This window comes from Eretmochelys imbricata, chromosome 25 (assembly GCF_965152235.1).
Source record: "Eretmochelys imbricata isolate rEreImb1 chromosome 25, rEreImb1.hap1, whole genome shotgun sequence".
Lineage (NCBI taxonomy): Eukaryota > Metazoa > Chordata > Testudines > Cheloniidae > Eretmochelys > Eretmochelys imbricata.
Window position 1 is genome coordinate 7088264 of NC_135596.1, and position 21794 is coordinate 7110057.

General features: G+C 46.3%; 2 protein-coding genes across 7 annotated transcripts in view; one reads left to right on the forward strand and one right to left on the reverse strand.

Moving 5' to 3' along the window:
* Positions 1-9048, forward strand: part of DOT1L (DOT1 like histone lysine methyltransferase) — a 104259-nt gene extending 95211 nt beyond the window's left edge. For all 4 annotated transcript variants that reach the window (XM_077841872.1, XM_077841875.1, XM_077841874.1 and 1 more), the window contains exon 28: positions 794-9048. In XM_077841872.1, coding sequence (XP_077697998.1) covers positions 794-801 — 8 coding nt within the window. In that variant the 3' untranslated portion in view covers positions 802-9048. The remainder of the gene's footprint in view (positions 1-793) is intronic.
* PLEKHJ1 (pleckstrin homology domain containing J1) overlaps positions 1-21767 on the reverse strand; it is a 95823-nt gene extending 74056 nt beyond the window's left edge. The window contains exons 1-6 of one of the 3 annotated variants that reach the window (XM_077841876.1): positions 21591-21767; positions 20565-20632; positions 18221-18287; positions 15500-15590; positions 14879-14942; positions 5530-5667 (exon numbers count right to left, since the gene is read on the reverse strand). In XM_077841876.1, coding sequence (XP_077698002.1) covers positions 5530-5667; positions 14879-14942; positions 15500-15590; positions 18221-18287; positions 20565-20632; positions 21591-21684 — 522 coding nt within the window. In that variant the 5' untranslated portion in view covers positions 21685-21767. Of the gene's footprint in view, positions 1-5529; positions 5668-13576; positions 13784-14878; positions 14943-15499; positions 15591-18220; positions 18288-20564; positions 20633-21590 lie in introns of those variants that run through there. The other 2 variants (XM_077841878.1, XR_013348729.1) reach the window with 2 other exon arrangements.
* Positions 21768-21794: the final 27 nt, after the last annotated feature.

The following is a 21794-nucleotide window of genomic DNA, read 5'->3' on the forward strand; positions in this document are numbered from 1 at the left end:
TTCTTGTATTCGGGCCCGTCTAGATGTGACCGTGGTTACGTTTTTGGGGTCCTTTGTTTATAGCTGCATGATGTGGGTATGAGCACTGTGAAAATACCTTATTTTTATTAAGTAAACCACACCTGAAATTAGGACTCCTTGGTGCACTGTACAAATTCATTAGATAGTTTCTGCCCCAAAGTGCTTCCAATCTAAATGACAAGACATTACGGGGGGGGAAGAGGCAACACCAGAGGTTTATAAACACAGAAGCTAGATGTAGAGCAAAGGCCTAGGAACTGTGGCCCTGGATTTGACACATGGAGGTGCCTAGGCCAGCAGATGAAGAGGTCAACGCAGACAAATATCTAAGCCCCCAGTTCAGCATGGTACTTAAGCATGGTCCTGATCCAAAGTCCATCACTGAAGCCAATGGAAAGGCTGCAATTGACTTCCAATGGGCTTTGGATCAGGCTCCATATGCCTGATTTAAACACATGAATAATCCCCATATCTTCAATAGGACTACTTGCGTGTTTACCTTTTTGAACTGGAGCCTAAATCTAGGAACAAGGGATCAAATTTCATGATTGCACAGCCCAAGAAGGGTTGAGGTGTGATGGAAGAGACCTGTTGAGTTGTCATCTATCTCTGATTTTGACTGATATCAACACATAGATTGTTCTTCTTTCTGTCCTTGTTGATCCTGGCTAACAGAAGGTCTAAGAACTATATAGTAAATGACATTTCTGGCACACACTTGATTTGATGCATCTAATTTAGATGGGTCTCTTCCTCTCCTCCTGTCCCACAGGTAACTAGGATTTCTACCTCAACCCAATGTGACCTATGCAAGGACAACGTGGACCAACTTCACTCAGCTTCCACTGAAAGGTGCTCGCCTGGCCTGGCAGGGGTTTCTACTCTCTTACTACTGGACAAAGTAAACAAACAAACAAACAAACAAAAGACCTAAATAACAGAGAAAATATTCTACTGTGAATCGGAGTTGAAAAATAACTGCAAAGGAAAATGCTTAAAAAAAGCTCCAGTTTGTATTGTCGATAGTTTAGATAAAGTATTTATCTTTTTTTAAAAATGAAAACAATTTTGGCTTATTTTATTCCATCTAAAGTCATAAAAAACCACAACTCATTGAAACCATTCTCTGAATAATAAAGGACTGGCACACCAGCAGAGATGTAAAGAGCCTCCTCTCGGTGCTATTTCATCCGTCAGAACTGTGCCTCTCTAGTTCAAATCCTTGGTGCTGAATTTGAGGGTTGACCAATGCCAAACCCAGTTCTCAGAAAGGTCTGCTTTTATTTATTCAACTCACTCTGTTCATATACCAAAGTCCATTGGTTTACAGCAAAGCAGGAGCTACAGAGAATGGCAGTCTTTGGTTTTGGGTGGTGGTTGTTTTTATTTTTAACAGAGCTTATGGCTCAGTTATCAGGCATTTAATATTGTTTATTACAAACAAGAATGCAATACTCCCCTCTGGAATGGCAGCTAGATTACTTGATCTGACCCGTGCAAACTCAGCTGGTTCAGACACTTTGAACAGAAGAAGCATAACTTAAGTCTAGTCCTGTTAGACTACTTCACTGGGCCCATTAAAGCCTCTGGTGGCGCTCAAGTCACTGTGAATTTCAGTAGCTAGACTGTTAACTTGTTTTGGGGTGTCATTTGGCATATGAACAGGGTGCATAATCACTGGTGTTGGTCAGGCCCTTTTTAACAATATCGGGAAGATTGAAAACCGAGCTTCTATGCTGGGGCAGATAGCAGCAGATTTGCTCAGCTTGTTGTTTTTGTTGAAGTACAATGTATTTTGTTAGTAAGGTTTTGATACTTGATTCCGAAATGGCTCAGCCTTGTACATTTTACTGACTTCTAAGTGCATTCGCTTTTGTATTTCTTTGCTTTGAATAGGTTTAAATGGTAGTTCACAAAAACACCACAATCTAGCTTAATTTGCTGCCACACTATCAAACTGGTGCATTTTGAATTGTATTGTGACTTGGTGTTCTGTGTACAGAAAAGTGTCGCTCCGAGCAGTGACCGTATTTTATAGACGTGATGAAAATTTATAAATTTCATAAACTTTATTCAGTTTATTTTTTAGGTTGTGTGATGCACAGTAAACTTGTAAAAAGTTTTTTATTTATTCAAGTGCACAAAACGGGGAGGAGGATCCATTAGTTCATAAACATCAGTCTGCAGCATAGACTGGACCAAGCGCCAATAAAGGAAACCACAGTAACAGAAGGGGAATCACTACAGCAAAGTGACTTGATTCAGAACACACTGGTGCTAAAGTGAATCCGTGCTGGCCTAAGTTCTGTGTGGGGAGATACGGTCGTATTGCATCAAAGGCACTTGGTAGCCTCCAGCAAGCAGCCATTCGCTATAGAGTTGATCTCTCCCTTACCAACTCCCTAATGTGGTTTCCCTTTGTCACAAACTGCTGGGCTTCGTGAATCAGCTGCCTAATTGCACTTGGAGCAGGCCAAATATCTCTTCGCACTCTCCTGTGCTGTGCTTCCGTGGCTGGTTTGGTTGGTATCTCCGTGAGTACTGTGCTGGTTCTGTGTGTCCAGAGGAGCTGATGGAAGTGTTCTACTTTCCTATTCTCACCAGCTCCCTCCTTTCCCCCAGGAGTGAATTTGTTCTGGAAATTTGCAGTACCCTGACTGACAATGCCCACCTTCAATGTATTTCAAATTGGCTGCTTCCCTCTAGACCACATAGCGGGCAATGGCATAGAAATTAACAAGCTCGGTTACCCCCTCCACTCCTAAGTGTCTCAGCCTCTCCAAAAGGTGCCATGTGTGCAGAAGCTATTAATGTAATGTTGCTTTATTATTGATCGCTAAAGGGACTGATCCTTATCCCTAATCTCCAGGAATATTTTTAATCATTTTCTGGTTTGTGCATGGGAGAGGAGAGGGAGGAGGTGATGCATCCAGCTGGATTCCTAGCAGCAGGGAAAGAACCTAGAAAAGAAAGTAATGCTCAGGGAGTGGCAGCTGAGAAACATCCAGTAGCTTCTAGTGGAAGCCATATACAGTTATGTCCTGGAATCCAGGAAAACATGTAACCCAGTTATTGTTCAGGTGTGAATTGGGCAACGCCAGCCTGATCCAGATCTTTGGGTAACGGAAAGGTGCAGGGCCTTCTCAGCAGTCTTAATCTCAATTAAAGGCAACAAAATGCAAACTCAGTACCTTGGAGGATTTAAAAAAAAGGTAGGTAGTGAAATAGTGTAAACAACTGCTTAAGGGCCTGTAGCTTTACCCCGCTATGTGCCTCAGTTACATCCCTGATTTAAGAGATGGGTGGGAAATGCATGACATCACTTGAGTCAGTCTGCTTTCACCAGATAATGAATTCCCATCCTGGCCATGTGCAATGGGAGCAAGACCTGCGGCACTTCCTAGCCATTATCCTCTTAAAGCACATGGCCTCTTCAGCACTGTTGTTTTGCTAAAGGGTTTAATGAGAGCCTTTGTTGTATTGTGAGTTTCAAACATGCTTCTGAGGGCAGTTGGCCCTGCAGGGATTCCAGAGCTTCTCTGCCTTTGTTAGCTTCTTCCTTTAAATTTGACTGTTGCAGCCTTCTGTGTTCTGTGCACCTTGCTTGCTTGCGGATTTCGTCTTCCCAGTAATCTCAGCTGAAATGGACTTCTGGGTAAGTGTCAGGCAGGCTGATCCTGATTCAGGGCAGAGTAATGGGGCAGGCAAGGCTATGGAATTCTGTTGCTTCTCACCAAAAGGCCCCTTTTTCTCTATGTTGCACCCTGGGAATCTCCACTTTTCCACGGAGAAATTGGGAAATAGATTTTTAAAGTTTTGGGGAGTCACATGATGCACCGGGGTCAGGCAAGAGACCTGGGTCTTACTCCCTGCTCTTTCACTTATTCACTGTAATCTTGGGCACATTGGTTCAGCATCTCCATATGTTTCCCATCTGTAAAACCAGGAGGATACTTGCCTTGCTTTGAGATCTCTGGGTGAAAAGCCCCACGTAAGCGTGAAGCATTAGTAATAAAGATCTAATCTGCATGGCTGGAAATTTATGGATATTTGTGACCTTAGGAAGAAAGCTTAGTGCCAGAGCTGTGAGACCTGTTCTCAGTAACCTGAGGTGGTACTTTATTTATTTAATATTATTTAAGCCAAAATGTGAAGTGCAAGAAAGGAATTCTTTCTGGTTTACACTTTCCTATGCTTGGCCCAGTCATTCTTCTACTGTCACAAATGTTCCTTCTCATTCACATTGGTGCTGCTGGCAGGGGGACTCATAATGAAGCTAAAATGCATTTTGTAGCATCTGCATTGCCAAAAAATCGAACTTCCTGAATGTTGTTTTGAGCTAAGCTTGTGTGGCCCTTTGTGAAACAGGTGGGGGGTAGATGTTTGCAGATGCAGAGACAAGTTGTTACACACCACCAAAAAAGGGAAGAGTGCATCTGTTCCAGTTGTCTGGTTTGCCTTTCCCAGCCCTTGGACAACATCTTGGAGTGTCAGAAAGTTAGGGGAGCTCCCAAGGCATTAATTTAAATTAGCTGTTTTTGGTGGGTTAGTCATTCAGTAAGAATTCTGATATGGGACAGTGCTACCTATGGCTGAGGAATCCAGAAAATAGGCCACTTTCCCTTGTGTACATGAGGGCTGCATTGGAATGGAACTGGAGACCTGGCTGTTGTTGACATGGGACCTCTCTCAAATCAGTTTCTGCCTGTATTTCCTCATCTGTAAAATGGGGATAATGGCACTTGGCTGCTTTTTGTAAAGTGCATTGATCTTCCTGGGAAGGATCATAAATACTAGATATTAAATCTCGTCACTCATTTAAGTGCAGGTTGCAGGAGTGATGGTTTCCCCAAGTATTTGGGGAAACTACCGGGCAGCAAATTGTGGGGGAAGGGGAGGAGAAAGTGGGTTTGTTCCTAAATGTGCTGAGTCATTTGCTCCTCTCAAGTGGAGTTGGTTACGGGTTTGTATGGAGGATCCCATAGCCTTCCCTTAAAAAAAAAAAAAAACCAAAACCCTGAGACAGATACATGCAGCTCTCTTTAAAGCTTCCCATATGTATGAACATCAGAGATGATCCATTGAGGGTGCCCTCTCTCCTTGAGAGAGGTGTTATTGTTAGCAGTGCCACTCCCCGGCTTGTTTCCTCCCAATTTGTTTATAATCTAGACTGTCAGGTGAACCAGGAATTAAAGGCAACCATTTTAGAATTGCATATTAAAAGAATTCAAACTTAGGTGAACTATTGTGGTAGCACTTAGGGCCGCTGGTCGTAGATCAGGTCCCCTTGTACTAGGTGCTGTAAGAGAGAGCGCTCCTGTCCCAAAGCACAATCTACGTATGAGATGGCAGGTAGCACAAGAAGACAATGAGACTTTCTAGTTTTTTCAGTTATTCTTGCTCCCTTTACTGTGGGGATAAATATCTGTTAGAACACAAATTGCATTCACCCCATTGATAATTGGCTTTGTGAACAGTTTCAGTAGCAAGGCCAAGAATTGGAGTGGGCTATGTAGGCTGAATTCCCCTCTGTATAACAGTTGTGCAGGTAGGTACGTTGACTGGGGGTGGGGAGAATCTTGTCCAATGACTGCTTTTGCTGTCACTCGAGTTGTGCTTTCTGAAGTGATTGTGCCTATCGCTGGCCTGTGGATAGACAAGAGTTTTAAAGCTCCCGTCCATGCCATCCTGTCGCACTTTCCCACCCCCAAAATCACACGGCTTTGGTTTTAAATTGGTGCAGTTATTAAGGTGTCAGAGCCTGTTTTAATATAGTCATATTAGCTGCATAGCAGTGAGTGTCCCTGAACTCACTGATTTGGGTATTGGAGAAAGTCATCTGAACCAGCAGATTTCAGGCCCTCTTGTTAGAGGAGTGAAAACCAGCATTTACGTTGCATCTTTCATCTACAGATTCCAAAGTTCAAGCAGTTGCTTCAAATTTGCTTGACAGATGTGGCTGTTGTTAGGCTAAGCGGCATCTCGGGCCATGCACACCTTTAGCTGCGTGTCGCTTGCAGTGGCCCACGTGCCTTATCCTGCTTTTCTCTTGGCTGTGAAAGTTTGTGTCTACATCTAGGATGAAGTAATTTTTGCTTCTGGGGAAAATGGCATCTGTTTAAAAATGATCGAATGTCACGTGCCTCAGAAGATTGGTTTTTAAGCACAGAAATGGAGCTAAAAATGGATGGAGAGGCAGGGAAAAGAACATCATTTACACCCAATCCTCCCTCCCTCATTCCCCTTTGTACTGGAACTGATGAAATGACAAAAAATGGAGGGTAGAAGGAGATGTAGCTGTAAAACTGTTTGCGAAATGGAGGCAAGTTTTATTCCTATCTTGGGTGATTCAGTCCTTTATTGATAGCTGGGTTTATTTAAAGAAAGATCCTTGTAGAGGAAATCTGTAATCCCTCCCTTCCACACCTTCCCTTTCTGGAGAAACTGACAATAGCTCTGGTTAAATAGGTGTTAGGGTAGGTGGGAAGGTGACACAAAGCCAACTGCTAGACTTTCACCTCTGGAGACCTGGGTTCAAATCCTGCTTGGATTGTGCATTAAAGTAAATTGGGTTTCAATGATGTTTGTTCCTAGCATCCTGCCATTTTGCTGAGAGTCCTAGGACCAGGATAGCTGGAGTGTGTCAAGGCAGGGAACTGCATTAACCACGCTGCGTCAGGGACAATTTGTAATGCCTGCCATATGCCGCGATGTCTGCTTACGTCTTGCTAATGTGAATGCTCATTTGTGGGAACGCAGTCGCTTCCAGTTGTTTTCTTAAAGTCCAACATACGCTTCCCTTCTCTCAAAAGTTCATTCGTGGAGCCCAGTTCTTTGTGACATCTAGGGAGACTCAGACAATTTCCAAGGGTGTTTGTAAGATGAATTCAGGGTTCAATCCCTCTCTCTAGAGTCAGCCAGGCAAATTTTAAGATTGACTTCAATGAGAGCAGGATTCCTCCCTGTGGTGTAGCTGGAGGGATGGATGAGGTAACTTCAGCACAAAGTGTGTGTGGTGTTTTTCTGCTAAGTCCCGGTCCTGCAAACACTGACTCCTCTACCAGGAGTATCTCACTGGTAGTAAATGCTATGCCCCCAAGGAAGTGTTGGCAGGATCAGACCCTTAAACTGCTCGTGTCTCATCACTCTTCCTATTTATATATAGATACAATACACACACACACCAGTCTGCACAGCTGAAGGCTGCACCCCACCTTTCCCATGGTTGCTGGAATGGGGGAGAGAGATGTCAAGAGCTGGGGCTTGCTGCAGTCTCCCATAAGCTGCTGTTTTAGGGACACATTTTCCCCTCACTGACTAGACTTCAGGCCTACAATAAAAGCCACCCTCCACCCATTCTGAAAATGGTGCTATTTTCCTCCCCAGGGACTATCAATACACTTGACAGTTTTCTTCACTGACCTGGAAGTAGCCTTATTCATTAGAGTCTAACCAGGATTGCTAAGTAACTTCAGTCACAGGTGCTGCTCCCTGAAGAGCTGTAATTAGCTTTCTAACTCTGTACTAGCTGTGAGGGCTCTTTTAGGAATTTATTGACCACATATAGTCAGTTTGCTTTCTATATTGAAAGCAACCCTTGTGTATACCAGAGCTTGGAAGCATGAACATTTTGACACCCTTTTTCTTTAGAGGGAGTTCTCCTAATTAATACTCATAGGTGGTTGCTGTTAATAATTCTGCTTCTCTTGTTTTGCCTGAGCCAAAAGCATTAAGAGCACTGGTAGCTCAGAACGATTATTGCTTTCTAATAAGAAATGGAAACTGTACAGTGGACTGTAAAACCTTAACCTATTTAAATCACAGTTTGGGGAGAAATCAGTAAGTGTTTTTGTGAACTATCTCTGCAGCACTGAGGGAAATCACAGTAGATGAGGTTTTTTAAGTATAAATTTAGTCAGTATAAAAGTATCTGATTTTTTTGTGTTAATTCAAATTCCCTTCCCCCGGTCCCCTGAACAATTCCATAGATGACCTTTGTTTTTCACGAATGAGTTGGATTTACCTTTTTATTAAATTTTGTTCCATATTTTATTTATCCTTTTATGCATTATAAATATCTGTTTAGACTGAATATTGCAATACCAGATGCTGTTGTTGTGGAACTTCAGGGCATAAACCCAATACTAAAATGGAAAATATCCCTCCTGTCTATTTAGTGCTTGTGACTGTCTCAAAGTCTTTTTAGTTTTCATGCTTTAATTTCAATATTAAAGATGAGCTAACCACTTCGTAAAGGTTTGAAGATGTTAAGCTGAAGTTCTCTCAAGTTTGACCCTCTGATTCTAAGGTACATCTGGTTGCTTTTCTGGTGCAGTGGAATTGTCCTTTGGAAAGGTGATATTTCTGGTGTTAATAAAGAGAAGGCAGAATGGACTAATCCAGCCTGCTTGGCTCCACCCTCCTGCCCCCCAATATAAATTCTTGAAGTGGTCAGTTTTAAATTAAAAACCAATTCTTTAGGTCTCTGTTCTTTTTAAGAAAGCATTTTAGGAGTGGGAGTCTGCCCTTGCTGGGTGGGACTGGACAGAGGAATGCAAATGAAGTTGCTGTTGCTCAGGAATTGATTAGTAAAACTTTTAACTACTAATAAAAATCCATTTTTCAATGGATTTAAAACAAAAAATACCCATTTTCTTGCTTAAACATGTGATATGGGATGTTTCCTAGTGAATAGGAATTAGTTTATACATTTTAGCCTATGAAATTGAATTATTTAAAATTCAAACTTCCCCTAATTTATCTTTATTTGGTTTTTTTTTATACTGGTATGTTGCCCTGTCATTCTTCCATAGAACTAGTGTGAATTCTTCTGGTGTGTATATATGTATGTAATATTATATATATATATTATATATATATTTTCCACCCACCCTTCTAATTTCCACAATGCAAGAATTAGTTTTTTTCTCCCCTCCCTTCCACTTTAATTTCTTGTCTTTTACCTTGATTTGTAATTGAAACAATGCTTTGAAGTTTTGTCTTTATATTAAAATGTATGTATTTTAATACATTGTACTGTGGTGGTGCTTCAGTACTTTAGCAGATGGGTTTTTTGCTTTCTTTACATTTCAGATGAGGATCGCGTTCTGTATCCTCTACAGCACAAGTGCAGAGATCCCCTTCAATACTCTCCAGTTGCTGGAGTAGTGGACCTGCAAGGCTCCTGTCACTGAGTGTAACTGGGCAATTGACTTGACTCTAGCTGTAACAGTAGAATTTTCACTTTGAGCCTCCATTCCCCTATAAAGCACTACATGATCTTCTGAGGAGCTAGCAACTGAAAATCACAGTACAAAAAGCTTTCCCCTGACTCTTGCTAAGTGACTTGGTTGCTCAACTTAGTTTAGCTTTCCTTAAACTCTCCTGCCTGGAGCAGAAGTGATGGTTTAAAAACATTTGCTCAATGGGTATCTTGCAGTGGAGACAAAAGGCCTCACTATTCAAAGCATTCACATGCTCCACTGAATAGGGATGGATTTAAGGCTGGGCTTATGTGAGGAACTTACAGGGTCACAGCAACACACTGAACAGGTGCTCCATGCTTAGACACACATTTTCTGGAGTCCTTCCTTTGCAAGGCTTCCCTACAGTGAGTCAGGCCCCAGTAGAGGAAAGCATGTCAGGAGAGAATTCAGTAGCCTTTGACCTGTAGAGGGGATAATATTGGCTGGCCCATTGGGCTTATTCGGTGCTCCTGCTATAGGATCTCTGCTGTTACACTCCCACTAGGAATCTCCTACCTCACTGCCCTACTCCTGGCAGCTGCTGTTGATTTTCATTTGCCATACCCATTTCAGCCCCACTGCTGCAGCCAACCATTCTGGCTCAGACATGGGTAAGAAGGGTGATGCTTTCAGCTATAATAGTCTTTCTATTGACTCTACGACAGTTACACCTCTGGTCTGCTGTTTGCTTCCTTCCTGTCCAAAGGGTCATATCATTTTGAGGGTAGGTGTTTCCAAAGCCCATAAGTTAAGAGCACAAATCCCACTGAAAGTCAAGGGATCTTAGGTATGAATGAAAATCCAACCCTTACTGATTGCAACGTTTATTCCCCTTTCAACCTTTCTTTTTGAAGAAAATGCACATGGGATTCTTACACAGCAGCTGCAATTTATGCCCAGGTTAAAACCATGACAGGTGTTTGTTTAAAACATTGATTGTACAGCCGATGAACAGCACCCATATATAACGCTTTTGTTAGAGCAACTAACCACAAAAAGGAACCTGAACAGATAATGAGAAACTTTTGCATATAAATGACCAGTAATAACAGATTCCTAAACCTGTTTCCCCTTAATCCTGAACCGTAAAGCTAGTTTTAGTGAGTTACTGGGCACCCATGCTCAGATAACTGTTCACAGCATCTGTCTTCATACATTCAATCAAGTAATGAAAGTGAAATTTACGTACCTCCGAATCTAATCAAATAGCTGGAGCTGTTCCTTGCTCACCTAATGTACCTCCCCCAACCCTAATAAAATGCCCATTTCTGTACAGTGTGCAATGGTAACTGTAAGCTTAAGGTCTGCCCTTTGAAAGGGTAACAAGAAAAAGCTAGTGTTTTTGTACAAGGAGGGCAGAAGAGAGAATATTTATACAGTAGTTTGAGTGGTCTAAATAACCAGTTCTCCAGTTCTGAAATCTTAGCTGTCATGAGCTAATGTTCACATGGCCACCTGCCAGGATTTTAAATATTGTCAACGATTTCTCAAGTAAGGTGACCGTAGGGCACGAAGGGACAGTCCAGTAACACAAGTATTGAGAATTGAGTCAGCCAGCATACTAAGCAACGCTGATTCTAAAGGCAAGTGCCAAAAAGCAAGCTGGCTCCTGGGACCATGAGGTTTGAGCATGAGAGAGAAATACTGGGTGTAATCTTTTCCCTAATTCAGTTTATTCTGTATGAAACTACTGCATTTCCCAGCTTCCTCCTAGCTAAAAAAAGGCTCCAGCTTCCCTAATGGGATGTACCAATGTTACAGAGTTAATAAAGAGCCTGCTCCTGGCTTAAGCTGAGTTGTCTTAGCTGACTTAAAGGAGACGAGACACTGGGAATACAATTCTTGCTATATAGCTGCTGACAGTGGGGATGGGAATGTAACCGTCACAACAGAGTTCAAAGCACCCTCTTAAACACCATTTCCTAGGTCAGTTGCTATGGAGCCTTTGCCTCAGCTTTGGTGAAAGTGGGCAAAGACTTTAACTGCAGCAAGAAGACAGCTGCTAGAACTGAGCCTACTTTAGTAACCTTGGAAACTTTAGCAGCCCCCAGATAGCAAGAGCTGTATTTGAACAAACCTTGTCACTACTCTCAAAGGGGAGTGCTGGGCTCAGTACCAAAACCATGGATCTGTGTTCTGCTCTACCTCTGGGCAACAGCAAAGGCTAAGAAAAGGGCTGCTTGCGAATGCAATATAGAGGCAGCTGAGGTCATGTTCTCTAAAGCACAAGCTCTAGTGTGCTCTTGCCTAATCCTCTCGCTGCTTTCCAGGGCAATGAAGAGGAAGGCATGGCTGGACTCCCAAGGTCTTCCAGAGCCTCCCCCACTCTTACCAGCCAGAGGTTCACCACTGAGCAGCCTCAGAGTGAGTCACAAAGTGGAGGAACAACTTCCACCCATCACCCAGCCTGCAGGCTGCTCTCCAGTAGCATTCCATGTGGACAGGACAAATGATCAGTTCAACTCATGTACTACATCCTCTTTCCCACACTGTACAGGGCTCATCCGCTGAGTCCTAGAGCTGCACGTAGAAGCTACTAGCAACAGCCTCCATCAAACACATGTGGTCCTGGTGCAGAGGTGGGCAGGGCCCCCATCTCCCACCTCTACTGGAGATAGTAAAATGTTGCAGCTGATGTCTTGTACTAAAACAATGAGCCTCAACTAATGTTCTAAACCTGAATTATTTCCTCCTTGGGAGTCTCCTAAGAGCAGTACATGCCTGAAGCACTTTAAGAAAAAATTAGGTCAGGTCTCCCAGCCCTCCAGAAATCACTGGATTGCTTTGGTCTTTTCTGCTCAAGCTCCTGAGGATGAGGGAAGCTGCAGAAACAGATGAGGGGTGTTGTATATGGAAAAAAGCCTGAAGTAGCCCTGTACAGCTATTCTTCGTGCTGTAGGACCCTGTCTCCCAGCTCAGCATGGACAAGATGTGGTTCTACACCCCACACAGTTCTACCTCTCACACTGCCTCCAGTAAAGGGGACTACAGCAGCATCCACCCAGCTGTTTTCACTAGCCCCACAGCAGGCCACCTGCTCTTGGAAGCCAATGACTGCACAGCACCGCCCCCCCCCCCCCCCCAGGCAAGGGAACAATGCCACTAAGAACTGCAGCTTGCTCTCAAGGTCAGGGGGAGGAGTTTGGTTTAGACTGCCTCACAGCAGGTGTCTTTCAAACCCTTGCTTTGCTCACTCCTGGGTACTGGTGAGAAAGCCACAACCCCACACTGTGCGGCAAGTTGGAAGTGCATTTTAAAGATGCTGTAGGGTGGCTCGTGGTAGCTGGATTCATCTGCATTAGTTCAAAATTAGACCTTAGTAACGGTGTTGAGCTGAGACAGGCCCCAGTAACCCTGTGTGCATGTCACAATGCAATCGCTGCTGCTGTAGGTTTGTGTAAAGAAATGAAGCCACTGCCCCCTACAGCTACACTGTCAGGCGGAGCAGCAACAGCTAGGGAGGGGGGCAGGAGCACCAGCAGTCACATAAGTTAACCCTGTTTAGAGTAAGGGCCAGTTCCTCCTCCCTCCATTTGGGGGTAGCAATCCATAACAGAGGAGGGCTTCCCTTACCTGAAACAGCTGCTCCCTGCATCTAGCTTCAGTAGCTGAACAATGTCCAGTACAGATCTAGCAGCTAGAGTGGGCCCGACAGAGTTAAGTGCGGGAGAGGGGTGAGTCTGGCATTTCAAAGCCGAGGACCCCACCGCTATGAGCAAAGGAATGCCATCGGCCAAAAAAAAAAACCCCACACCCCCTTAACGAAAGACCCTCCTCCTCCCTTTGAGATTAGCCACTTTTGCAAAAGCCAGCAAAGCATCAGCCACCAGCTGGCTCAGGGCACCCAGGTGACAAACTCCAGCCACCAGGCGTGCAACAGGCGGCCTGCAGAGCTGGATGGCCAAAGCCCTGAGGCCATTCCCAGCAGAAATGCATGTTTTTGGCCTAGAACAGACACCGGCCCTCTACCCCAGATCACCCCTGCCTTATAATAGCACCATATGCTGGAAGACCCCTGGGCTGCTCCCACCAGGACAAGTCCAGCCAGGTTTCCACATCAGCATCATAGCTGAAATCCCCTGGGACTCTGAATGAGGGCTTTCAGTGGCCCTAGGGGCTAGCATCTAGTGAGTAACGGGCAGCCCATAAGTCCCTCAGCCTAGCAGTTTTATGGTCCATCAAGTTAAAGCTGACACAGCAGTGGCCAGTTAAGACTCTTGCTGCGGGGAGATGGGAGCTCGGAGGGGCTGAAGACAAACAGGAAGGGGAGTGTGCAATGAATCCGTTAAAAAAAAAAAAAGACATACAAGTTATCTGGCCCATAAGTAAGTCACTTGGTCCCAGGAGCTCCCCCCGACAGGGGGTTGGTGTTTTCACCCCCACCCCCCACCAGGAGGTGACTGAATGCCAGTTAAGCCCCACTGGGCTGGGCGGGGACGGAGGCTGCCAGGTTACAGCTTGCGTGTTCCCAGCTGGAATCGGGCTTCCTCGGAGATTCCGTACTGCTCCAGGGGGTCCTGCAGCGAGAGCACATGCCCGTAAGTAAGGGGGAGCGAGGCACCCAGCCTGCCTTTCCTGCACAATTCAAGGGAGGTTTGCCCAGGCTGATCTCAGTGCCTCCCCTTATAGGACGGGGCCGCCTCACAGGGCTGCAGTACACTGGGACAAGCTGCAGCATATGAGATTATACAGCCAGAGCCATTCCTTTACTTAAGGCCTGGGCATCCGATTATGGTCAAATTAACTTCTAGACTGAGTGTTGATTCCTAGTCAAAGCAGGAAACACAGGGTGGCGGGATGGGGAGGTGTGGCAAAGATCAGTCCATCAGCCTTTCTGGAGGCTGTAAGACAGTCAGTTATGTGGGTTGGTTTTTTAGCCATCCTAGTACAGAAGTGTGTGTGCTGGTGTCACACAGTCACCCTATGGCTTGCTGGTCTCTCCGTTAGAAAGCAGGAGCAGGGCAGAGGTGGGGGAAGCCCATGCCTGCACAGGCAGAAGGGTGCAGGGATGTTACATAGCCCTTGCCTGATTTTGCCAGGTTCAAACATTCATCAGTGTTAAATTAGTAAGAGCTCTGCCAGATGAGAACTGGGCATCAGGACAATTACACACCTGCTTCACAGCAAGCCCCATAGAAGACATGGCACGACATGCTGTAAGCACTTGGCATTGCATAGGCAGGTACTTCACCTGAGTCCCAAGCCCCTGAAGGACAGAGTCCCAGCCACCCCCACACACCAGTGCCATTGCACCGAGCAGGATCTAACCTGACCTGCACTAGAGGTTCCCCAGCTGGAGGCATGAAGTTAAATGGGCCATTGCTGCGGCAGTCTGTACAGCAACCTTGGGTGCAGGCAGGTTCCTTAAAACGGATTGGAAGCTCTGACACCGATGGTTTCAAGAACTAAGTTATTAAGGGGTTGCTCTTTCCCAGGGGCTGCAACAAGCCCAAGGAGGGAAAAAACAACAACAACCTCACGCAGTTCTGGTTGCTCCAATTCTCTCCTGGTATAAACCAGGCAGCAACCCCCCCACCTCTCCCTAGGGACTGACTATTCTTGGCCTTAATGGAAGGAAAGGGGCTAGCGGATGATAAATCAGAGACACTCACCTTCCCTGTCATCTTCTGAATCTCATTCCGATAGAAAATCAAACTTCTTCTCATGAACTCGTAGCTGTAAGACGAGGAGTGTCTAGCTAAATCGAGGGGATCTATTTCGCATGCTGCTCAGAGCCCTGTAGAAGGTCTCCGCTCTAGCACCGGTGAACATTCTTGCAGCAGTGCTCGTGGGGATGGGGCAGACTATGCTAGATGGCCAGTGGGCATTTCCCCCACGGGCCACGGCAAAGGACCATTGGCTACAGCCACCGTCCCACCCTTGTCAACAGAGCGAATGTGCCTTGTGGCTTCCTATAGTCGTCTCTCCACAGAGCTCAGGTGCCAGTTTTCCTAATGCAGTGCCAGAGGCTGTGATCAGGGAAGCCACCAAACAGCATGTGAAGGATCAGTCCAGGCCCAGGAACAATTCCCTATTCAGCGACCAAGATAATGACGTACAAGAGATGTCTCTACTGCACTGGGCAGAGAGCTCCTGGTGCTGCTTGCTGCCAAGCGAGCTCCCTCTTCTCCGCCCAAGTCCAGCGGGGCACACCCAGGGCTGAGCTGTGTTCTGCAGAACACGAGAACAGCGCAATGGTGGAGAAGCTCCCCCCGCCCAACCGGCTGCCCTACCTGGCTCTTCGGAGAGCCTCAATCCACTCCTGGCATTGCTCCTCAGTGTCACATTCAAAGGAGTATTTCCTGTCTGGCTCCTCAATGAAACCTGCCGGGGACAAGGAATGGATGGTTGAGAAATGCTCCCTCACCCACCAGCAGGTGTCACTACGAGTTCCTCAACACCAGTGACCCCTTTGCCTGTGTCAGGCCACAACTATCCTTTTATTTATTTAAAAAGGGCAGGAGATCCACTAGCAGAAATTAGTAGGACCAGGCCCCAGCCCCCTTTCTCTCCCCATCATCTCCTCACTCAAGCCCCTTGTGTAACATGGCCTCAGAAGCACTGCCCCACGGGACACACCCAGCCTCCCAGTCACACACTTTGCAGTGGGACTAAAGCTTTAGTCAGTTGCTTTCAAATCCTGACGGGGCAGTTTGGGGCAGAGCTGCTGTGAACCCCGCCCCCAGGAAAGCCAGTGGCTGCAGCACCCAGTAACGTGGTTTGTCATGGGCACAGCCCAGTAACCCCCAGTCATTTTATTCTCTTGGAAAAGTTACACAGCAGCCAACTGGGGAAAGGTCACTGCCAGCAACTGTCCAGCGAAAGTGGCACAGACCCAGTGAAAGGGGCTCATCTCCCTCTTAATGCACATTTACAATGGCTCATGCTCACAGGGAGAGGGACAGCTCAGTGGTTTGAGCGTTGGCCTGGTAAACCCAGGATTGTGAGTTCAATCCTTGAGGGGGCCATTTAGGGATCTGGGCCAAAAATTGGGGATTGGTCCTGCTTTGAGCAGGGGGTTGGCCTAGATGACTTCCTGAGGTCCCTTCCAACCCTGAGATTCTATGATCTATTTGTACCTTTCATCCCAAAAGACACCCTACCACAGAGCTATATGAAGGATACACAAAGGAATCAGCTCATGTGTCATTGCAGTGCAGCCACCTCTGGGATGGAACAGGGCAGCTGTTTAAACCACACCAAATTTCAGGAGAGGCAGCAAAAAGCACCACATCTCAAAGCTTCAGCAGGGAACCTAACAAGGGAGAACATAGCTGAACAAGTTGGAATTAGGCTCAGTGTCCTGGTCAAACACCTCAGTTCTCAAAGAGGGCCACCTCTATGCAAAGCAGTGCAGGCAAACATCTGAGGGAAGGAACCGCCACTTTGGTCTGCTTTGTTGCTGACCTGCAGTCTGTCGTGCTGCTGTGCAGAGCTTTGGGATAGCTGGAGTCTGTGACAGTCATTCCAGTGGGATGGCAGGGAAGGGCTGGACGGCTCAGTGGGGTGGCAATAGGCTGCAATAATCTGTCACTTTCAGAGCACCTGACAGACTCCGGCCCAGGACAGCAGTGAGAGCTGCTGGCTCATCATTAGTTCATGCAAAGGGAGCTTTGATGGGTCTCATGAGCGTGACCATCACAAAAGCCACCACTAATTGCCCCATTTTGTTGGCAGGCTGAGTAAACTCGCCTGTCGCCCTGGGAGGTGATCTTTCTGGAGCAGGAGACACCTTGTTGGGATGGCATGGGAAGCTAGCAGTGCCCTTGCTGTACCCATTCAAGGGATACAAGACTCCGGTCTCTCGGGCTGCCAAGCCAGCACCTTTTAGCAGAAAGCTCATGTCCCAAGGTTACTGCTCTGCTGAGGGGCGGGGAAGGCCCCAGAGCAGCAGGAATTCAGGCGGCAGGCTGGTGCCCAGGCAGCTCTCTGTAGGCACACTGTTTCAAGAAGGTCCAGCGGAGACCGTGGGAGTTTGCCTCCATTCCAGCAAGCAGGGACTGAAGGCTCCGCACATTGAAGCAGCTGCGCCGACAGCCAGGCCAACAGATATGGGGATGGCCTTGGAGGAAACATCCTGTTATTTTTGCCACATACCATTTGCACAATGATTGCTTGTTGGATGAAAGGCTGCTTACAAAGGACAACAGGCCACGAGCCAGCTGGAGCCACTGCTATCGACACAAGGCCAAACAGCATGGCGGGAGTACCGGGAATAGGACAGCCCTGACAAGTACTTTATCTGAGCCTCTTCATTTTATTTTTACCAGAAAGAAAGAGCCTAGATGCAGCAATGTGTCAATATCCAGTCTTCCCAGACGAGAATTTCTTCCACTGGTGTTTAACAATTCATACGCTTCCACTTCTCCTTTTATCCCACCAAGCTCTACAAACTGCACTCAGGGATCACTTCAGCCAGCAGTGAATGCAGCCACCTCTGGGACAGAGCACAGTAGCTACTTAGCACACAGCATCACTGTATCGCAGCTTAGGAGAGGGAGTGAAGAACTGAAAATTCTTACTGAAAAGCCTATTGATAATACAAGGGGGAGCCAAGAGACAAAATATATCATTTGTCCAGGGCACCAGAGCTAGCGTCCTGACTGACAAAACGTGAGACAGGGTCTTGGTTTTCACACCTCAGCCATGAGACCGCCTCTTCAGAAACGCAGTAGTTATACCACAAAGTGGCAATGATGCAGTACAGAGAGGGAAGAGGGGCCTCTATTGAATCCCCAACACCACTTCCTACAACACCCAGGGTTTTCCTTAAGCGTCTCCCCTTTCAAGTACTGCCTCTGTCCCATTTGGGATCTGACATCCCCCCACAATACGGTACATAAGCTGACCCCAGAAATGTTTACACTTGCCCTTTCAACACTTGACTGAGAAGGAAAAAGTTACACACCACATTTTAAGGAGAGTGAAATTCATGAGCTTTATCCAAAACTCACTGATTGAAAAGACATTCTCCTCTTCTTTGGTGATTCTACAGTGTTCCAGCAGCAAAGCTCCAATTGGCTAGAAAGAAACCCAAAGAGAAGGTTTAAGACACCCCTCCCCATTGTTCAGCCAGTTCTATAAACATGCAAAACATCGTCTTGAGAAAGGGAACACTGAGAGTGATGTGGGGGATACAGTGATTGATTCGTGAGAGAAAGATATAACTGAAGAGATGCTAGTGCAGAAACTACATTTCCTAAGGTATTTTAGTTCTTTGGTACTAGCTTTAGATAGTCACAGTTCTTTCACGGTTTCCCATGTCTAGTTTGCTATAGTAGGGCTTTCACAGCAACTCAAGCGAGCAAAAATATTTTTAAAGATAGGAAGACACTGATAAACCACAAAAACTACTGAGGGATGGACTTCAGGGAAGGCATCGTAACCGGAATAGAACTGAGTGAGTTTAACGTGGACTGTTCTTTAGGCAGCCAATTTCTTTATCTCTGCAGCCAGGCTGCACTGTATAAATATATTTTGTGCTGATTAGTATTTGTACAGTGCTTTGGGCATTTATATTTGCTCAGTATCATTTTGGTGCTTTAACAAACAGCTCAGTGATCTGACAAACAGCTCAGTGATCTGCCCAAAGAGAGGTGAAGGTAAAAGTTTATTTCTAGTTCTCCAGAATCGAGTCTGCAGAGCAAGTTTGGCTGGAAGCTGCAGCAGGACAAACTGAAATCCAAATTTAGGTTTGGTAAAGAAAAAGCGTGAGACTTTGCAGAAGACTAATGGAATGCGTCAGGGCATTCAAACAATTACATTTATTTTAAAACAGTTTATTTTAAACAAATGAATTTCACCTGCAAAATTTGCATATATATATATAGGGCATGAGCAACCAGAGAACAAAGCTAAGTATAAACAAAAGTGAAACTGACTATTCTATTCTTTGTCCAGGCTGAATGAAATGCAAGAGACAAACAAACAGAAGAGAGAGCAAAGATTCTTTTTTAAAATCAACTCAGTTTTAATAAAAGGTGTTATTTGTATCATGGCTAAGTATCCCTTCAGCACACATTACTCTAAGCTTACAAACTATTTTTGGACCATTTTGGATCATCTACCCCTAAACACAAAGGGAAATATTTATAGTTTCTAACGGCCAGGACAATTAGCAGAAGCAGCCAAAATCACATAAGCAGAGGTGGAGGGAAATCTGCTACTGGCACTGGCCTCTAGTCTCAGGCAGTCAGAGCTCTAACACGATTTCACAATCACCCAAGCATGATTGTGAAGTGTGGCATCTTCTTGGCCAGATCCTGTGATTGTGACTCTCAGAGGAGATAGATAAGAAGGAGAGAATACCCTAAAGTGAGAGTGCAAGGATTCTTAGCCCTGGTCTACGCTGGGGGGGGCTGGGAGGAAGGGAGAAAAATCAATCTAAGTTACGCAATGATAAATCGATCCCCGCTGGATCGATCGCTGCCTGCTGATCGAGCGGGTAGTATAGACATACCCTTAGGGTCACATGTATTTGTGATTGGCACAAACTACAAAAACATCACCCCCAAAATCTTGTCTTCAAGATTGTTAAATGGCATAGAAACAACAATGCCACGCTGCACTCATCATGCATCTTATATCCAAGCACTTTATAAAGTGGGTTTTATTACCACCAATGAGGAAACAAACGTAAAGATTGATCAAATGACTTGCTCAAGGACACGCATCAAGTCATTTGCAGGAACAGAATACAGGAGTCTTCAGCTCTCAATTCCTCTGCTCTAACAACCAGACTTATAAAGGTCCAAGTAAGGAATATTAATAAAACACAGCTATTACATTGCTTCAGGATTTTCTTTTTACTTTTACCAGGTCTGGCACATAGGCAATGATGCAGGCATTGTTTACAAAGGAATCCCAGTTCCATTGGTAGGGGATTAGTCTAAATTTAAAATCCACCTCACTAGTTTCACATACATGAATTGCAGTCCTGCACAAAAGCGTGGCAATGATTGTGTTTCAGAGATCGTTTTTGGACCATAGCACGAGAAACACAGTGGCCAGGGTTGGGTAGCACAGTGGTTACTTATCAGGCCTAGGCCAAGCAGAGGTTTCAGAATGTTTGTCAAACACCAACAGCGAACATCACATCATGACTATTTCAATTGTACGTTCTTCAGGGCATGGGCCATCTATTACTCTGTGTTAGTACAGTGCCTAGCAAAATGGGATTTTACTCTTGGTTGGTTCTTAGACACTGGTGTAATAAACACATTAAATAATAAGGCAGGTTCCTGTGACACCAGCTCTAACCAGCACATGCAGCCAGTTTGCCGCAGGTTATTTCCATACCTCTGCTTCATCTGTTCGGAAGTAGAAGAGAAAGTTGACAACAAGCTTCACGAGGCGTTTTTTCAGCACTGCAAAGAAAAGAGAGCATTCAGAAGTGAAGCCTGAGAATTCAGAAGTGGAGGATGGAGAGCTGGAGCTGTTTGGGAAGGGAAGAGACAGGCCCATTCCACCCTCACTGCTACACAGCAATGTGCTGCTAGGCTGCATCTCTGCCTTGCAGATTAAATGGACCCTATGAGGCAGCTCCATTAGAATTTAAATCACCACTGCTTATTGTAAGCGGCTTCTGGCATTTAATTCTCACTTGAGCAGCTCTTTGGTGACCACACCTCAAGCAATCTTGAGTCCATCCTGGACTCGCCAGCCTTGGCTAAGACATCACTGATGAATTATAAAACTATAATCACGCATGCTTCCATAGCAGCTCCCAGCTGGTAGGATCCCAATGCATGCCACCAGCTGTACGTGGCAGGCCACAGAAAGGCAGCCGGCGGAGGGAGGCAGCCCACCCACGTGCACCCCCTCCCCATGGGGAGCGAGGAGAAGAACTCAGGGGTGGAAATACCAGCACAAACGCCTCTCTCAGGGAAAGCACCCACACGGTCCCCGATATCCCCACAGGGATATGCACAGTGCAGGGGGCTCAACGGAGCGGCCTGGCGGGGAGGAAGGGTAAAGAGATGGCTTCAACTGTCTGTGTGTGGGGGGGGCGGGGGGTTTGCTAATAACGGTCTCCTGGGTGGGAGAAGTTGATCCCCACTCCCCACGAAAGAGCCCCCTTCCACCAGACATGGGCACCCCCTGCCTTCCCAACCCCTGGCCCACCCCCGGGCTCTTCCCCCTCATGCCCCCCCCACTTAATTCCCCACCCCCCCCACACACCCCCCCACACCACACACACACACACCCCCCCCCACCACACAGACACAGACGCACACTTTGGTCCTGGCTCTGCCCCTCCCCCCCCCGCTCCACCGGTTATTCCCCCCTCCCCCCAGCCCCGCCCCGGCGGCTCCGCTCCCTCACCGCTCCCCTTCTTGGGCACCCGCATCAGGATCTCCGCCGCCTTCTCCGCCGGCTGCCGGGACAGGGACAGCAGCTCCCGCTCGCTGTAGCGCATCGCGAGGCCCCCGCCGCATCCCCCGGCCCCGGCCGCGCGCACCTGCGGGGGCCAAACGAGCCGCTCCCCGTCCCCCCCCCCCAACGCGGAAGCGCCTGGCCCCGCCCCGA